Below are 18,402 nucleotides of genomic sequence, written 5' to 3'. Positions count from 1 at the left end.
GTCCCACTACTAAAGTGGACAATCTGAATGCTAAAGATATCTAGTCAGTACAAACTACCACCACATAAGTGTTAATGTTTGGTTAAAATGCAAAATAGACCATTTCTTGGGGGTGATTTCTCCCATTTTTATTTTGGTTTTTATCTTACATCCTAACAAAGAACAGCCAATCAAAAGTAGGCCAGAGAATGATGACCTGACTGTTGCGTTGGAGTTTGTACTTTGTCCTGGGTGAGCAGAGGGACACAGACAGAGTCAAGACAGATATTTGGGTTTTGCCCAATTTTTGGCATTTTTTCAAGGATTATTTGGAGTGTATCACAGCAATGGAGAACTATTCAGACCAGGTAGGTGCTAATGTTGGGAATTTCACATTCATTTCAGACTAAAAAAATGTGTATTAGATGTAGCGTATGTTATCTACCCTGCCTGGGTAATATCTCATACAGAGCAAAGTTCAGAAAAATGCTAAAGTTATCTTTCCTTCTTGTTTCAATGTTTGCTCGCTTTCAACAATTTTCTCAGCTTCCATCCATTTTCTGTCTTGTATTTTCCATTGATTCCCTCTGACAGCGTGTGAAATAAAAGCAAATATATTGACTGTTTCATAGGGCGGTGATGGGATAGAACTACTTGATTTGCTTTTTGACAAGAATGATGGCATCTTACGCTATGAGAATATGGGACAACAGAACAATCAGCTTTGGCCAGTTCAAGATCCTCATGTAAGTCAATGTTAACTAAGTCTGACTTAAATTATTTTATCAGGTGACAAATAAGGGTGCATTCACACTTGGTTAGAGTATGTAAGAGAGTAATACAACTAATACCAACGCAATCTCACAGCAATTCGTAACTTTTAATTTAGTTGCTAATTCGTATGTATTCGAACAATCAAATTCATACAATTTAGTTCGATTTGCTCATCACCCAATGTCGTTTGGGTTTAAGGGTGGTGTTGGGTGCCACACCTCCTATTTAAAATCTTACATTTTCATACGACTGAACTCTAAAGCCACTAAACTGTCAAAACGCAAAAAACTATGTTTTCTTGTGATAATTGGCTGCTAGTACTGCTAGTAATGTTTTGCTTAGTATTCATACAGTCATCATTAAGATTGAAACCTGAAATTACATAACAAACAGCAGCAAAAAAAAAAAAAAAAGGCTCTTGTACATTTCGAGAAAGAACTTACCAGACATCTAAAACCGTAAGGATAAACTAATGCAATCTGATGACAATTCGTAACCTTTTATATAGTGGCTAATTCATATTAACTTGAACAACTCATTTGTACATTTTAGAACAATTTGCCGATCCCCCAATGAGGGGTGATGTTTGAGGGCACGACTCCGTTAAAAAAAACATTTACATTTTGATACTAATTAATTTTTATGAATAAATACTAAATAGACACTTTTCTGACAATACGTAAAATAGTTACGTTTCCTTGTGAGATTGGGCTGGTTAAACACTTTTTGCATGTGTGTATTTTCAGTTAAATAATGCTACTCATTTTTCAGTGTTGTTTGGTGCACATCAGACATGCCTAAAAAGGATAACACATGCAAACATGAAAAACTGTCATCAATTACTCACCTTCCCAGCAGGCACAGGACGTCAACATGATGTCAGATTGGTGTAGCACCACAACGTCGTAGGACGTTGCACTTGATTTGGAAATGAAAATCGGGTTGACGTCAGAACCCAACTTCTGGCCGACGTCAATGTCCAACGTCAGACAGACGTTGCGTTTCGGTCACTTTCCAACGCAACCTAAAACAACAAAACATCAACTATGTTACAGCTTGATGTTGTGTGGCTATAACCAATATGACTTCTATCAGATGTTGGCTTTTAGTTGCCATACCTGGCGAATAAATGTCAGCATTTGACGTCAATATGACGTTACTTTAAGATGTTGATGCTCGACGTTGGATTTTGGTGACTTTCCAACACAACAAAAAATTAAAAAAAACATTTGATTTCGTTATTGAACGTTAAAATACCATTGTCCTTAGATATCTTATGATGTTGTGTGTCTGCTGGGTTCACACACCAAAAAGTGCTTTTCTTACTTAAGAAATTACAGTTTTTTAATATCTAAAAAAAAAAACAAATCTAAAAATTATTAAATCAAGAAACATTTTCAAGACAAGCAAAACATATGCCTTTTTTTAATAAAAAAAACTACCAAAATAAGCTATATGCACAGCTTGGGCTCTATTTTGACGATATAGGCGCAAAGTTCAAAGCGCAGGGCACAAAAGCATTAAGGGCATGTCAGAATCCACTTTTGCTATTTTAAAGATGGAAAAATCTGCTTTGGGTCGTGGCGCATGGTCTAACAGGGTTGAGCTTATTCTCTTAATTAGTTATAGGTGTGTTTTGAAAATAAACCATTCAGAGTTTCATCTCCCATTCCCTTTAAGAGTCAGTTGCGTCGCATCATAGCACATTTGCTATTTACATGGCGGACTTTGTAAGTGGAAAAACTGAACTCTTCACCAGCGAGAAAACAGTTAAACAGAGTATCTACAGCACAAGAATGAGAGAATGAGCCTCCTTATTCTTTTACTCATGTTGTAAGCACAGACACCCATTAACCCACATAATTAATTTAGTTTGTTAAGCGCAAAGATTTGTTTCAAAACGATTTCTAAATTCAGTTCTAATTTCCACCAAATTAATAAATGAGCACTAATACCAAAGTGTGGTCAAACATTTTTTTTTCTTCCAAATACACATGCTATGCCCCATATGGTTTAAAACCTGACAGGTGGGCAAATCTAAGCTTGCTTTTTAATGAAACAAATATAAATATGCATGTAATAAATAATACTGCTTATAATAATAACATTAAACAAAAGCAAATTGTCATTAATAAATACAAAAAGCACCCCCGAGATGAAAAAGGCATGGAGGCGGTGGTTTTTACATTTATGTAGGCTAGAAATATATAAAAACATTTTTTTTTCATTTGTAAAGATATTTGCTTACTGCTGTACATCTTGTGTGTATTAAGCACTGTTTAAACGAGGCGCACAACTAACGTGCTCTGCACTGGACTTTAGACCTCCTCTCAGCTGGTCTATTGAACAGTCTAATTTAGTTCCTAAAATAGCAACGCACCAGCAATGTGCCTTAACACACCTCTTTTTTTTAGACCAGAATGCCTATGGGCGCACATGAGCGCAAATGCATTTGCTATTTAAACAGCTTGCTGCAAAACATCAAAATGACTCTTGCGCCAAGCTGAAACTAGCAAACAACAATTGTGTTGCGCCATGCGCCGCATCACGCCGGGTGTATGATAGGGCCCTATGTAATCTTTGTTCATTTTGCACATACAATGGAAGTCCAAACATAGGACCCAATTGACTTACAAAAGTAATTTTCCGAAATTGTAAATGGTTTGAAGAATATAATAAGGCATAATTCACAGTCCTCTATTTTTGACTGCCAGATGATGATGCCCCCGCAGGGCAACGAGGACTTCTTCAACGCACTTATAGGTGGCAGTGACTCTGTTTCTGGATCTCCTGTTTGGTCGCCCTCTCCTAGCGACAGCGGGATCAGCGAAGACCCTCATTCAGATCACATCGACAGTCCTCCACCGAATGCAAGCCCACCAATGGAGCCTCACATTGTCGTATCCCAGACTCAACACAGTCTCAACATCAACTTCCCTTTTGATTTCAGTGAGTACAAAGAATCTGTAAAGCCAACCATCCTGGTGACTCAAGATTGATTTACAGAGTAAACACAGATGATCAGTCTCCCACTTGTTGATTATGCATTATTTTGGTATACTTAAAAAAAATGCCCAATTCCAGCGCATTGTGAATATCTTCACACTCAAACAATGGATGATAAATAGTATTATCTGTGTCTGCAGATGGCTGGGAGACTGGTTTCCTCCCAGATCAGGCCGGAGGGACGCAGTGTGCATCTGAAACGCCACAGGCACAACCGGCCACTGGATTCCCCCTAACTGTCAAGGACCTGCTGCTATCTGGCACACCAGAGACTGTGAGTTTGCACTCAGGCGTGAAGCTAGTTAAAATACACAAGGCAGAATAGGGAAAAGGTGAACTTTACTGCAGATAAAAGGTGAAGTCGATAGGTTCCTGACCGTCCAGGCACACAGACATGCTCACTGAATTTGTTGCTTTTTGCCATTCCAGGCCGCGAAGGTGTCTCAGCAGTCCTACCAGGAGCTGATTCTCACAGAGGATGAGAAACGACTGCTTGCCAAGGAAGGGATGACACTGCCAAATCAGTTCCCGCTCACCAAGGTATGCCTTCAGCTGGCAATTGCTCCGTAATAGTAGAGTGCACTCATTTGTCTTTGTAGCTCAATGTTTCTGCTTCCCTCCCGTGATCAAGTATGAGGAGAGGATTCTGAAGAAAATCCGCCGAAAGATCCGCAACAAGCAGTCTGCCCAGGAGAGCAGGAAGAAGAAGAAAGAATACATCGATGGCCTGGAGAGCAGGTATCGACTGTTGTTCTTGAACAAATGAAGCAAAAGCGGAAGCTATACGTGTGTCGAATCACGTAGCAAAAATCATAATCCGAGCTAATGAAATTTGCAGCTACTGAACACAAACCCCCCTGGCAAGATACCAGGTTGAAGTTTACTGCTGTGTTTGAGAGTGGATTTGATTACTTACTCGGTTCTTACAGGAAATCTGTTTTTTTTTTGTTGTTGTTGTTTTTTGTAGGATGGCGGCATGCAGCGCGCACAACCATGAGCTGCAGAGGAAAGTCTTCCAGCTGGAGAAGTGTAACATGTGAGGGAATCATTTACTTGGGATCTTCACACTCCATATGTGCCCCTGAAAATCAACTTATTACCCCCCTCTCTCTTTCCATTTCAGATCCCTGATGGAACAACTGCGTCGGCTGCAGGCGCTGGTCATGAACGGATCCAACAAACCGGTCCAGGCTGGAACCTGTGTTCTGGTGAGAGTTAAAAGCAGCAAAAATTAGCACATGAAAGATACAGTCATACAGTAATCATGATTTGGGCATTTGGAAACACACCCTACACACATGCATAACAAATATTTGTACTCATGTTTTTTTTTTTCTCTCAGCATCTATACTATACAAAAGACAACATAAAATAAAAATGGCAATTAAATATTTTTAAAACACTAAATAATTTGATTGAATGATTTAATGGTACATTTTATTTATTAATTCATAATGTTTTCTGATGTTTTCATTATATTAATAAAGACATATTTGCATTTATCAGAATAAACAACAAAAGTTAGTCCAAGGCACTCGAAAAATGTGGAAAAAAGCCTTTATTGACATGGCTATTCCCTAAATCTGCGCCTACATGTTTAGACAAAAAGTTGCCTTTATCAGGGTAACATCAATTAGATGCATCTGTAGTTTCTTTTGAACACTATGGTCTCATAACCCATTAGAAGATCTACACAATACTACAATAATATATTGAACACAAGGTCAACCCAACAATCATTATTAATTCAGCATTCATCTGATTGTTTAATTGACCTTGAGTTCAATATATTATTGTACTATTGTTTAGATATTCTAATGAGTCACGAGACCATAGTTTTCAAAAGAAACTCCACGTACCTGATCTCTGTCCACTGTAAAAAGAAATCTGTTATTTTACATTATTTTACCCCAGCTTTTTTTACAGTGCTGTTGGAGGTAAGTGTTTGGCAAAATGAGTAAGTGCAGATTTAAAGAACAGCCATGTCAATAACGGTTTTAATATATGTCTTCCATATTTTTTGAGTCCCTTGGACTGACTTTTGCTGTTTATTCTGATAAATCCCTTACCCAAAGAGCACCGCCACATTATTTAAGCCACCCCTTAAGCCACCACTTTTTGTTTGATTTTGGATATTTGTATTAATATTTTGTGTGGGGAAAAATAGTAAGTTGGTTTGTAAAATTATAAATAGAATTATGAATGACTTTTAATTAAACTAGATTTTATATTAACATTGAACCAACAATAATTTAAGACATTTTTGGATTTGCCTAGAAAGATGCACTTCAATTATAAAAATAGGTCATACATTTACTAAACAAGTCTTTAATCTTTAAGTCGCAATCTGTAAAATCTTAGATTATGTTAACATGTTTTTTTATTTATCAAAGCATTAAATGGACCAAAAATAACAATATAGAAATGCGTATTATATTCTACTTCAAATAATATTTAATTTGATACATTTATTCTTTGAAGAACCCTGAATAAGACAAAATATTAAGCAGAACAATTGTTTTAAACATTAACAATAAAAATATTACATATTTTTTGAGCACCAATCAAAATACAAATATTTCTAAAGTATCCCAAAACACTGAAGCACTGAACCATTAAATGAGCATTAGTTGAAAATGCCAATTCTGTTTGAGTCCAAAGACATGCTGTACAGGTAAATTGAATATACTTAACTAGCCGTAAGGTGTGTGTCTGTGTGTGTGTGTGTGTGTGTGTGTGTGTGTGTGAGAATGTGAGTATATGGGTGTTTCCCATTAGTGGGTTGCAGCTAGAAGGGCATTCGCTGTATAAAACATATGCTGGATAAGTTGGCAGTTGATTCCGCTGTGGCGACCCCTGATGAATAATGGGATTAAGCAGAAGGAAAGGAGGCACCTGAAGAACTAAAGTCTCACACTGTGGTGCACTTTAAAACGCTGACTGACAAATGCTCTCAAAGCAATCATCAGTGTCCCTCAACATGAAGGAAGCAAGGAAACACAATAATTGCATAGCAAAGAGCTCCAATCTCCAGCTACTTGAGAGAACACACTTCCAGAACTGATGTTACAGCAAACTCGTGCTTTGCTAATGGTCGTCTGTGCCGCTAAACTCAAGTTCTCCATCTGATGCTGTCCCTCAGGTGCTGCTTCTGTCCTTCACCTTGATTCTGCTGCCCAATCTGAAGCCCTTCACAGACACCAAGGTCAGCCAACATGGAGACTTCAGCCCAATGAGAGGTGAGTTTTCTGCCTGAAACGTCTCTTCGATCCAGTCCTCATGGGGAAAAAGCCATTAGAACTTCCTTATATCCTTTCACCACTAACTCGAGAGGAAAATGTCATGCTTGAAGAACAAGGGCTTCTTGAATCTGTGTAATGTATCATTTGGTTGACAAGTTATTAGACTCTGGCTGAAACCTTATGACAGTTATTGGACGGACTGAGATGTAAAAGAATGGCAAACAGCTTAGTCATGTTCCCACACGTTGAATCAACGGCGTGGAAGAAAAGCTGTAATTTGTCCTCATCAAATCACTGTCAGTGTTTCTGAAGGGAATCAATTTTTATTCTGCAGGCTAAGCGCAGGTCATGGTTAAAGTTTGGCACACTTGGTAAATGTCTTCTTCGATTAGCGTCCCGACGCAGCTCTTTTGAAGTGAGTAGCAACATTTTTGGGAAAAAAAGAACAGGGTAAAATATGTCGCAACGTGATTTGACTGTTTATTTCACCCACGGATTTAAATTAAATAGAATTTGCTATTCATAAGTTTGATGAATGTGGTGTTCAAAACTTCTGGGGCTTTTATGTATCAAGCGGGCTCCTTGATGTCAAAATGACATCAAAAATACGTAAAAAGTGCAAATCAGTTTGATGATAATTGACTCTCTTGATGTCACACAACATGTTTTTTGATGCCAATGTTAGATGTCATTTTGATATCAAGGTGGTTAACATGCACTGTAGGGATACAGAATCCAGGGTAAATTTGGAATCGAAGGTTTCAGATGAATAAGACTTTTATTATAATAATTGCGGTCAAAAGGGATTGTTGACGTCAACTGAAGGTTTTGACATCAAATCGATTCGTTTTTTGACGTCATGCTGTATGTCAATGTCATTTTAACTTCAAGGTGCCCGCTGGGTACTAAAGATTTTATTAAAAGCAACATTTTAGTCAGTGAAAGTCAGATTTCAACAGTTTTGAAAATGTTTGTTACACTGCAAAAAGGGATTAGTTCCCTTTACTTAAAAAAGTGGATTAACCTGTTGCTTTTAAAGCGATTATTTGCCTCAACTTTAAAAAGTGAGTAAATCTGTTGCTTTTAAAGCGAGTAGTTGCCTCAACTTAAAAACGTGAGTTAAGCTGTTGCTTTTAAAGTGCTTAGTTGCCTCAACTTAAAAAAGTAGATAAACCTGTTGCTTTTAAAGTGCTTAGTTGCCTCAACTTAAAAAAATGGATAAACTTGTTGCTTTTAAAGTGCTTAGTTGCCTCAACTTAAAAAAATGGGTAAATCTGATGCTTTTAAAGCGATTAGTTGCCTCAACTTAAAAAAGTGAGTTAAGCTGTTGCTTTTAAAGTGCTTAGTTGCCTCAACCTAAAGAAAGTGGGTAAATCTGATGCTTTTAAAGCGATTAGTTGCCTCAACTTAAAAAAGTGAGTTAAGCTGTTGCTTTTAAAGTGCTTAGTTGCCTCAACTTAAAAAAGTGGGTAAATCTGATGCTTTTAAAGCGATTAGTTGCCTCAACTTAAAAAAGTGAGTTAAGCTGTTGCTTTTAAAGTGCTTAGTTGCCTCAACTTAAAAAAGTGGATAAACCTGTTGTATTTAAAGTGTTTAGTTGCCTCAACTTAAAAAAGTGGATAAACCTGTTGCATTTAAAGTGTTTAGTTGCCTCAACTTAAAAAAGTGGATTAACCTGTTGCTTTTAAAGTGCTTAGTTGCCTTAACTTAAAAAAGTGGATAAACCTGTTGCTTTTAAAGCAATTAGTTGCCTCAACTTAAAAACGTGGATAATCCTGTTGCTTTTAAAACGATTAGTTGCCTCAACTTAAAAACGTGGATAATCCTGTTGCTTTTAAAGCGATAAGTTGCTTTTACTTAAAAAAGCGTGTAAAGTTATTGACTTAAAATGATTAATGGAATAAACCATGTGCATAATTATAAAAATTAAGTCAACATCACATTTCCAAGTAACTATTTTAATTGAAGTCAACTTTTAGCTTTTAGGGCAACAGGGTTACGCAGTTTAAGTAAAGTAACCAATTGCTTATTACAGTGCACATTTCAAATCACATTTATGCATCATTTTCATTACTTTCGTGTGAAGTCAAAAATTGCAATGTTTATTTTGCTAACCCACATTGTTCACTCAAAGTCTGACCATTTGCATCCACATTTGGAGTAGTGGTCCGTCTCTCTTGGCGTCAGTTTTACAGCCTCAGCCACAATACTCTTACAAGCCCCTCTTACTGTATCATTTACACCCCACCAAACACATAAGTACAATATCGTTTTTCAAAAATGAGTGTACCCAGTTACCAAGAAGACCGTTGTGTAATTGAATAACTTGTGATGAAATATTAAACATGATGTTTTATACAGAAAAAAAACTATATTAATAGGTCAAAGAGAATACGTCCCATTTTAGTCTCGGCATTCAATTAAATTTGCAGAAGTGATTTTATATGCATTGAAAGCATATTAAATGAAAGTAATGCCTCTATGTTTATGTTCCAAACAACTTTGGTGAAAATAAAATGTCACACAATACGGAAGTGAAATATGGAAATAATTGTTTGGCTTAACAGATTCATAGAATAATGTAATACCTAGTTGTAAGTAATGCTTACTCTGACCTACAGTATACATAATGTATATCAAAATATCTTATTTTGTGTTCAAAGAAAAAAAAAACCCATAACGATTTGGAGTTTGAGTAAATAATAAATATATTTTTCTTTTGAGTGAACTGTCCCTTTTTAATACAAAACAATATAAAAGACACAGTGACATTTACTTTCAAAAAATCTAGGGTGAAATATGACTTTCTTAAAGTCCATTGGGCTAAAAGTGTTGAAAGTAACTCCATAATAAAATATCAAATCAACTGGGGTTTCCTTCAAAGACTGAAACCACAGACACACTTTTCACAAGAAGTCGGAAGCATTTTTTCTTACCTTTTCTTAACCTTTTGCAGTTCAGTCACGGTCACTGCACAACCTTCAGCCTTCCCTCTCTTTTTCAAGTACCATTTATATTTCATTGTTTTGTAAGATTATTTAAAATGATAATTACTTATGCAAGAAGCAAAGTTTGTCTTTTTCCATCTTTTAAGGTATAACAATATACACAACCTAACAAAAGTCATGTTGTCAATTCAAGCTGTAAAAGCAATAAATAATAACTTGACTTCAATTTGATCATTTAGAAAAGTGGCAGAAGGTAGATTATTTCGATGAGTCATCTGTTAAACTGCATCTCAATCATCACAAACACAGCAGAATACCTATTAGAACTTGCGTGGACCCAAGATTCTCACAGATATCAGTCAAGTTTGATGAAGGAAAAATCATGGTTTGGGGTTATATTCAGTATGGGGTGTGCGAATCGAGAAATCTTGATCAAGAAGTATCAAGAAATTTGTGCTGCCCATTACATTAAAAAACACAGGAGAGGGCAAATTCTTCAGCAGGATAGCGCTCATACTTCAGGCATTGAAGATGAATCTAAAGAATCTTGATGAACTCTGGGAGTCCTGCAAGAATGATTCTTTGCCATTCTAGATTACTTTATTAGTTAGTTATTTGAGTCATTGCAGAGATGTATGGATGCAGTCCTCCAAGCTCATGGGAGTCATACACAGTATTAATTCTTCCTCCACTGCTCCATGACTTTATATTCTATACTGTACATTATTTCTGTTAACTGACAAGACTTTTGTCTTTTGACTTTTGTCAAAGTCAGACCTTACTGTCCTATATAAATAATTAAAAATCAAGACATGATTATATATTTTTTTGTGGTAAAATAAGCGTAATCTAGAGGCCTTTGCCTTTCATATAAACCAATTCTGATACCAAATGATCAACTAGAAGTCAAGTTATTATTTGTTGTTTCTAAAACTTGGATACCTGACAAGACTTCTGTCAGGTAGTGTATATAAATGGTGAACTAGTTATAAACAATTTTTATAACCAGTGCCAACTAATTCAACTGTTCATCATTAAATGTTGTATCAACATTGAAACTGTCAAGAAATGCAAAGAACTGACATTATTGCAACCATATTTCTGTGTGGAAGGTTGGGTACAGATTTATACAGTGGCTGAGAGCTTAACGCGCTGCAATTTAAGAAAGCATTTGCAATTACAAAAAACACCAGCAAATACAGAAGCGATCTTCATCAGTTTGACAGCACACATGTTGCAAATTGGTCACAACACAAACAACTGAAGGAAATGTGCACCAAATTGGTCACAACACTTGCAAATATGCACGTAACACAACAGAAATGTTTTAAGGGGACCCAAAAACAAGACGGAACCTTCTAGATTCAAATACTGACCAATGTTAATTAACTACATGTACTTACTATGGTTAGGGTTAAGATGAGGCTAAGGTTTATGGTTAGTTATGTGTAATTAAAATTAACTTATTGTTATTCCACTGGCATGTGAAATGTTAGTAACAACCCCGCTAAAAACTCCAACAAACAATACAATAATTAGGCTATAAAAGTTACTAATGTTCCCTATACGAATACCATTAAAACCAGTACATTTTGATGGTTTATTGTTTGTGTTTTGGGACATATTCCATTAGGATTAACTGATTTTTAACATGCTACCAACAAAATAATAATAATAATAATAAGTAAAAAAAAAAAAACAGTTTAGACCCACAGAACCAATACAAATAAAGCCAATGGAATTTATATAATGACTATTAAAACATTACAAAAGCAGTAGAACTTGTGTGATGATTTAGCTACAGGCCTATTGTTTTTTTTTCTTCAGCAGCTTAGCACATCCTAAACTAAACACAATTTCATTCATTTTCTTTTCGACTTAGTCTTTAATCAGGGCTTTACCTTATCCACCATATGTTTTAGGCAGCGGATGTCCATTTAGCTGCAACCCATCACTGAGAAACACCCATACACTCTCATTAACACGCATACATTATCAATAATTTAGCTTCCGCAATTCACATATAGTGTATGTCTTTGGACTTATGGGAAAATCGGAGCATCTGGAGGAAACCCACGCAAAAATATGGAGATGCAAATTCCACACAGAAATGCCAACTGACACGGCCAAGGCTCGAACCAGCGGCTTTCGCGCCACCTAAACACATTTAGTCTTTTTTTTACTATCAATTATAGTTATATAGTTCCACCACATCGTCACAAGTATTCTAAAGTGTCTTTGCTTTTTGTTTAACCTTTTGCAGTTCAGTCACGGTCACTGCACAACCTCCAGTCTTCCCGCGTCCTGCGCAACCTCGACCATCCGTACTCCATGACAGAAAACGCCAAAATTCTCCCGCGCTTTCCCGAGGATAAAACTATGGAGGAGATTGCGTCGCTTCTGGGAAGACTTCACAGGAGACCTCAATTCACGGAGTACGACCCCGAGTCTCACAATCATAGTTTCGACCAGCATGACGAGCACCATCACGGAGACCCCATAACCGGACACGTAGCGACGGTGACCTTGAATCCACGGCGCGGCTCCAGGCGGAGTCCTCATGCTGATGATATGTGATGGGCAGAAGGGGATTTAACCGGGGATTTGTCAAAACGCCTTCTGAAGACGGGAGCCAGCTCAAAGATTGCTGGAAGCTTTTCTTTTTCTTCTTTCTGCAAAATCTTCAGGAGATAGGCCTAAAGTAAATATTTGCTTTTTATTATCAGACTTAGGATTGAAAATAAGTAAAATTTATTTGTTTATCATCTCATTTTTAAACTTGACCCCCCCGCCAAAGAAAAAAAAAATTACCATGGATTTATATAGAGTCTATTCCTTTTTTTGCCATATTTTCAATCATATTTATACATTTAACGGGAAAAAAATGCTTAATGTGCTTTAACAATGTGATTTATAAAGACCAAACTTTATTAAATATATTCTGTGTGCAGATAGGCAGATTAACTAAGAATATGAACATTATATAAACGTTATACAATATAAAAGTTTTCCTCTCATAAATGAGAAAATGCTTGCTTTATGCTTTAGGAAAATGATATAGGCTACAGACCACATTTGATATATAATACAAATATATGTAATATGTGTGTATATATATACATAGTCATAGGCATATGATTAACATATTTTAACATATGTATTTATAATATAATTCATTAAAACATATGGATAGGGTTGGACGGACAAAAAAAAAAAAAAAAATCGACCCTGGCATTTTGGGACAAAGCGGCCCACTTCATTTAATCAAAATGCTACCCATCTGCATGCCCTGGAATATCTTTACCAACTCCCATTATATAAAAGCACAAAAGCCATATATAGGAAATAATGAGTTAAAAAAAAAAAAAAATTATGATTATATAAAATTTTAATCCACACTGGAACTAAATCTTGTGTGTGCCTGTGTGTATTGAGGGAGCTTATATTAAATAATGAACATAACAAAAACTGCCTGCTGACGCACACCGTTATCGTTGATTAATAAAGTAAAGATAAATAATAAAAGCAATGCACCAGAGACCCTTAAAGAATGTTTAACTCAACAATGAAACATCAAACATAGCTTAAACATTGTATATAGTCAATCAAATGAACCTAAACAATTAAAAAAGGCAACAAAAATTAGTTTGGGCCCGAACTACAAAACTAAATGTAAAAAAAAAAGTATTAGTTTTGTTTAAGTTGCACCCTATTTTGGTCATGTATAAATGTCATTAAAACCATTGTATAAATATTATTGTAACAATATAGGCCTACATCATGCTGACGATCAAAAACAAAATGACATGATATCTCATGAGATTGTCTTCTGACCGAGTGTATCTTAAAATACATGAATGACACTCCACATAAAGCTTAAAACGCATACAGTTTTTTATGATCTAAAAAGTTTGTAAAATAAAGACTTGCAAGTTAAGGAAACAGCATAGGAGGAAGTTGCTGCGGACCTTGGTGAAGATGAAAAGTAAAAAAAAAAGTATTTTAAAGTATTTATATAGACAGATAGCGTCCCACTTTATATTAAGTGTCCTTAACTACTATGTACTTACATCAAAACATAAATACAATGTATTTACTGTGCTTATAATGTAATTGAAAACACTTGTGGTGCTTTTGAGTTGGGATAGAGGTTGGGTTATGGACTGGTTTGGTGGCATGGGTAGGTTTAAGGGTGGGTTAAGGTGTAAGGGGATGTACAACAGTGTATTTACAAATGTAATTACAAAAGTTAATTACAGATGTAATTACATACATGTATTTAATTAAGCATAAGTACACAGTAAATACATGTATTTGCACAATAAGTACATTGTAACAAACTAATAATTCCTGTGTAAGTACATATTAGTTAAGGCCACTTGATATAAAGTGGGACCCAGATAGCTAACTAGATCGAATAGACAGAAATATATTGATCTTTGCAAACGCCTGCTCGCAGCTTCTGCTTTCCATACATGTGTGTGGGGCGAGAAAAAGGTGTGACTCTCGACTATTTTGCAAATACACACCGACTTACAGAGCCCAAAAGTTTGTGATTGGGTCAGCCCAATGTCAATAAAGAAAAGAACCAATGGGCTGCAGATTATGTCTGAAAAAAAACATCTTACTTTCACAGATCACAGCATCGTCAATTAATTAGGCAGAAAAAATGACTGTCTGCTAAGTGTTTTATGGGCCGATCAGATCATAAGAAGATGATTAGCCTGGCCAAAAAAAGTACGTCGGCCCAGCGGGAAACAGCCCGGTCTGCTAGATGGCCAGTCCGTCCCTATATGCTCTATGTCCAGAAAAGAAAATGCAACCCCCAAAATTGTAACTTAAAAGTCTCGTAAAGTGCTTTGAATTGGGAATTTTTTATTCGATATTTGACCTAATTTTAACTAAAACATATCATATATTTTTCGGAACACTGAGCAGCCCGTCCGCTTTTAAAACAACCAATAGCGTTTCGTTTTCTATCACAACTCTTCCGGTGAGAGTGGTTGAGTTCAATTGCATCAAATGAAAGGCAATTGACAAATGTCTTGAAGGGGGGCGGGGCATGTCAGATACAAGAGAGTATTTGATTGGTCAGAAGATTTGATGTGAGGTGATGTCAATAAAATCGCTGATCTATTTAGTAGGTAGAGGTGAAAATGCAAAGTTTTTATTGTATCTTCTAAATGCTAAATTAGTCTAAATGCTAGTTTTGTAGCACGCTAGCTTATAGATATTCTTAAGGCAAAATATAAACAATACCATTGTAAAAACTTGATTTTAATCTCACAGTTATTTTAAGCGCTTTCCTCATACAAACCATTGCTATATAGGCTCATTCTCAAAATGTAGCCCTATATACATTTCTGGAGATTGTGAATTATGTAGCCAGAAATATGTATGGCTGTATTTCATCTTTAAAACGAAGGCTACGGGGCGGTATGACCCCGTTCCTTTTCGCGCTTACTAGCTGAACTTTATTCCCACTGTTACCAGTTTGTCCAGTAGCTCGTCATGTACATCTGCGGACTTGAAATGGAGAGAGGAGTTGACCATGATGACTCCAGAAAGCGGTTAAGACAAAAAAAGAAGCCAAAAAATAAAATAAACAAGTAAATAAGAGGGTGAGAGTGTGGTAAAATGTGGTAATCAGGCAAGGGATTTTGTTTTTCTGGATTGCTTTTGGTTTTGAAAACACTATTGATTGGATTTAGGGGAGGAGGAAAGTGGGTCATTCAGTCAGTCAGTCAGTCAGTCAGTCAACAGCAGCCTCTGGTGAATTTATGCGAGAACAGAAGGCGTGAATGGCACTCACGAGAGAAATTTGAGATTCTCAAAAAACATACACAGCAGCCTCTGGTGGATTCGCGAAAACAAAAACTGCAAAAAAAAAAAAAAAACTTAGCTCCTGGGATGTATTTGGCGCTCTCCAAAATTGTATATAGAGATACTCTTTCAGAATGAGCCTGGGTTAAACCATTCATGTGTAGAATTAACAGCTTCGCCATGTTAAATATCAGACCACTGGATGACGTAATTAACCCCTCAGGATAAGGTATTAAAGTCTGCCTTGTAAAAAGTGTATATACAGTCATTGAATTTGAGTCAAAAGTTGAATTTAAAAGTGTATGATTTTCAAAAATTGGTGAATGCAAGCCAATCTGACTATTTGTACAAATGAATTAGCATGGTAATTCAGATTTAAATAGACCAACTTTATATTTTTTTCACATTGTTTTATGTTTTCATTGTATATTTTAGAAAGAAAAAAATATCCTGGTTGTGAATCACTTTTGGCTTTAATGTATATATTAAGGTTGTGATAACCTAGTATAGTAGTAGTGGTTTTTTTATCACTTATAATGAAGCAGAGGTGAATAAATAACACAGAATCACGCCATTCCAATTCATGAATTTTACATTTTGAATCCTTCAGCACATTTTTCCTAAAGAAGTGCCTTGTGTTTGTCTTGTCTTTAAAGACAGTTTTGCTTTTTTGGTATTAATCTGAAGGCTGATGTAAATTTTTTATGGACTAAGAACAAGTTGCTGTGCATAAATTGCTTTTGATAACAAATGTGCTTTTTCAATAAAATCACAGCGTGCTGAACTGTCTTTCGACCTACTTTATCGGTTTGCATTGTTGATGTATTTTCCCCAGATGAATGTTTTAAATTGTGTCTTTATGAAATGGACAACACTCTGTCTTCATCTCTGAGCTGACATCAACAAATAAATGCTTTTCAGCACAATTTGGATGTCACGAGAGACAGAATGAGGCCAGTGCAGATGTGAAGAACAGGTGAACAACCCATCTCAGGAAAAACAAATATGATCATCCCTGACAAATACAGGTTTTCATGTGGATAGTCCCGTCTTCAAGGTAAAGGCACTTCATGCTGCACGCTCAGATGAATAACTTGTGTAACACATGAATGAATCAATACATAAATGTCAACTTCAACTTTTTCTTCAGCTTTTTAAAGGCTGTAAAGTGAATAGACTTCAGCCCTCAGGACTGACAATACAGTGTAGGAAGTATTTCAAGCCATTTCCAATCAGAAATCTCTGAGAAAATACAATAAATGTACACTCACCGGCCACTTTATTAGGTACACCTTACTAGTACCGGGTTGGACTTCATTTTGCCCTCAGAACTGCCGTAATCTTTAGTGGCATGGATTCAACAAGGTACTAGAAATATTCCTCAGAGATTTTGGTCCATATTGACATGATAGCATAACGCAATTGCAGCAGATTTGTCACCTGCACATCCATGATGGGAATTTCCCATTCCACCACATCCCAGAGGTGCCCTATTGGATTGAGATCTGGTGCCTGTGGGGGCCATTTGAGTACAGTGAACTCATTGTCATGTTCAAGAAACCAGTCTGAGATGATTCACGCTTTATGACATGGGACGTTATACTGCTGGAAGTAGCCATCAGGAGATGGTACAATGTGGTCCTAAAGCGATGGACATGGTCAGCAATAATACTCGGCATTGGCACGATGATCAATTGGTACTTTTGGGCCCAAAGTTTACCAAGAAAATTTCCCCCACACCATTATACCACCACCACCAACCTGAACCGTTGATACAAGGCAAGATAGATCGATGCTTTCATGTTGTTGACCCTTCCATCCAAATGTTGCAGCTGAAATTGAGACTCATCAGACCAGGCAACATTTTTCCAATCCTCTATTGCCCAATTTTGGTGAACCTGTTCGAATTGTAGCTTCAGTTTCCTGATCTTAGCTGAGAGGAATGGCACCCAGTGTGTGTTTTCTGATGCTGTAGCCCATCTGCCTCAAAGTTCAGAGATGCTCTTCTGCATACCTTGGTTGTAACGAGTGGTTATTTGAGTTACTGTTGCCTTTCTATCAGTTTGAACCAGTCTGGCCATTCTCCTCTGACCTTTGGAATGTAAACTCTAGAGATGGTTGTGCGTGAAAATCCCAGTAGATCAGCAGTTTCTGAAATACCCAGACCAGCACGTCTGGCACCAATAACCATGCCATGTTCAAAGTAACTAAAATCATCTTTCTTACCCATTCTGATGCTCGGTTTGAAGATAATCTTGACCATGTCAACATGCCTAAATGCATTAAGTTACTGCTATGTGATTGGTTGATTAGAAATTTGCATTTCTTAGCAGTTGGACAAATGCACCTAATAAAGTGGCTGGTGAGTGTATACACCATCAAGCATAATGTTTCTTAGAATAACTTTTTTCAGTCAATAACTTTGTCTAAACTTCCGTGCAAAAAACAGAATTCAGTAGATTTTGATAAAGATTATTCTGTGCCTGAAGGTTTCTGTCTGACTCAGTGCCTCTTTAATCACGAAGAGAGACAAACTTGGATCTTTCATCCCACCATCATCCCCCTTGGGCCCCTGACCTCCAGTGTGCACATCTATTTTACTTTAAACAGACTGTCAAGAGAGCTGCAGT

At 36.5% G+C, this 18,402-nt stretch overlaps 1 protein-coding gene across 3 annotated transcripts; it reads left to right on the top strand.

The window, feature by feature from the left end:
* The first annotated feature begins 217 nt into the window (after positions 1–217).
* creb3l3a (cAMP responsive element binding protein 3-like 3a) lies at positions 218–16,561 on the top strand. Of its 3 annotated transcripts, none has more exon segments than NM_001444062.1 (10): positions 218–347; positions 612–725; positions 3,486–3,702; positions 3,900–4,033; positions 4,189–4,299; positions 4,391–4,497; positions 4,727–4,795; positions 4,883–4,967; positions 6,902–6,998; positions 12,213–16,561. In NM_001444062.1, coding segments are annotated over 10 exon segments (1,269 nt in total). In that variant the 5' UTR covers positions 218–326; the 3' UTR covers positions 12,527–16,561.
* The last annotated feature ends 1,841 nt before the right edge of the window (positions 16,562–18,402 follow it).

Source organism: Danio rerio, chromosome 22 (assembly GCF_052040795.2).
Source record: "Danio rerio strain M-AB ecotype USA chromosome 22, GRCz13ab, whole genome shotgun sequence".
NCBI classification, from domain to species: Eukaryota; Metazoa; Chordata; class Actinopteri; order Cypriniformes; family Danionidae; genus Danio; species Danio rerio.
The sequence above is the reverse complement of the archived record's forward strand: the minus strand, read 5'-3'. Positions and strand labels throughout refer to the sequence as shown.

Coding starts and splice junctions, on each gene's coding strand:
- creb3l3a (XM_087302726.1), top strand. CDS start 327: ATGGAGAACTATTCAGACCAG. Junction 3,703..3,899: donor CAACTTCCCTTTTGATTTCA/GTGAGTACAAAG, acceptor CTGTGTCTGCAG/ATGGCTGGGAGACTGGTTTC. Junction 6,999..9,957: donor AGACTTCAGCCCAATGAGAG/GTGAGTTTTCTG, acceptor AACCTTTTGCAG/TTCAGTCACGGTCACTGCAC.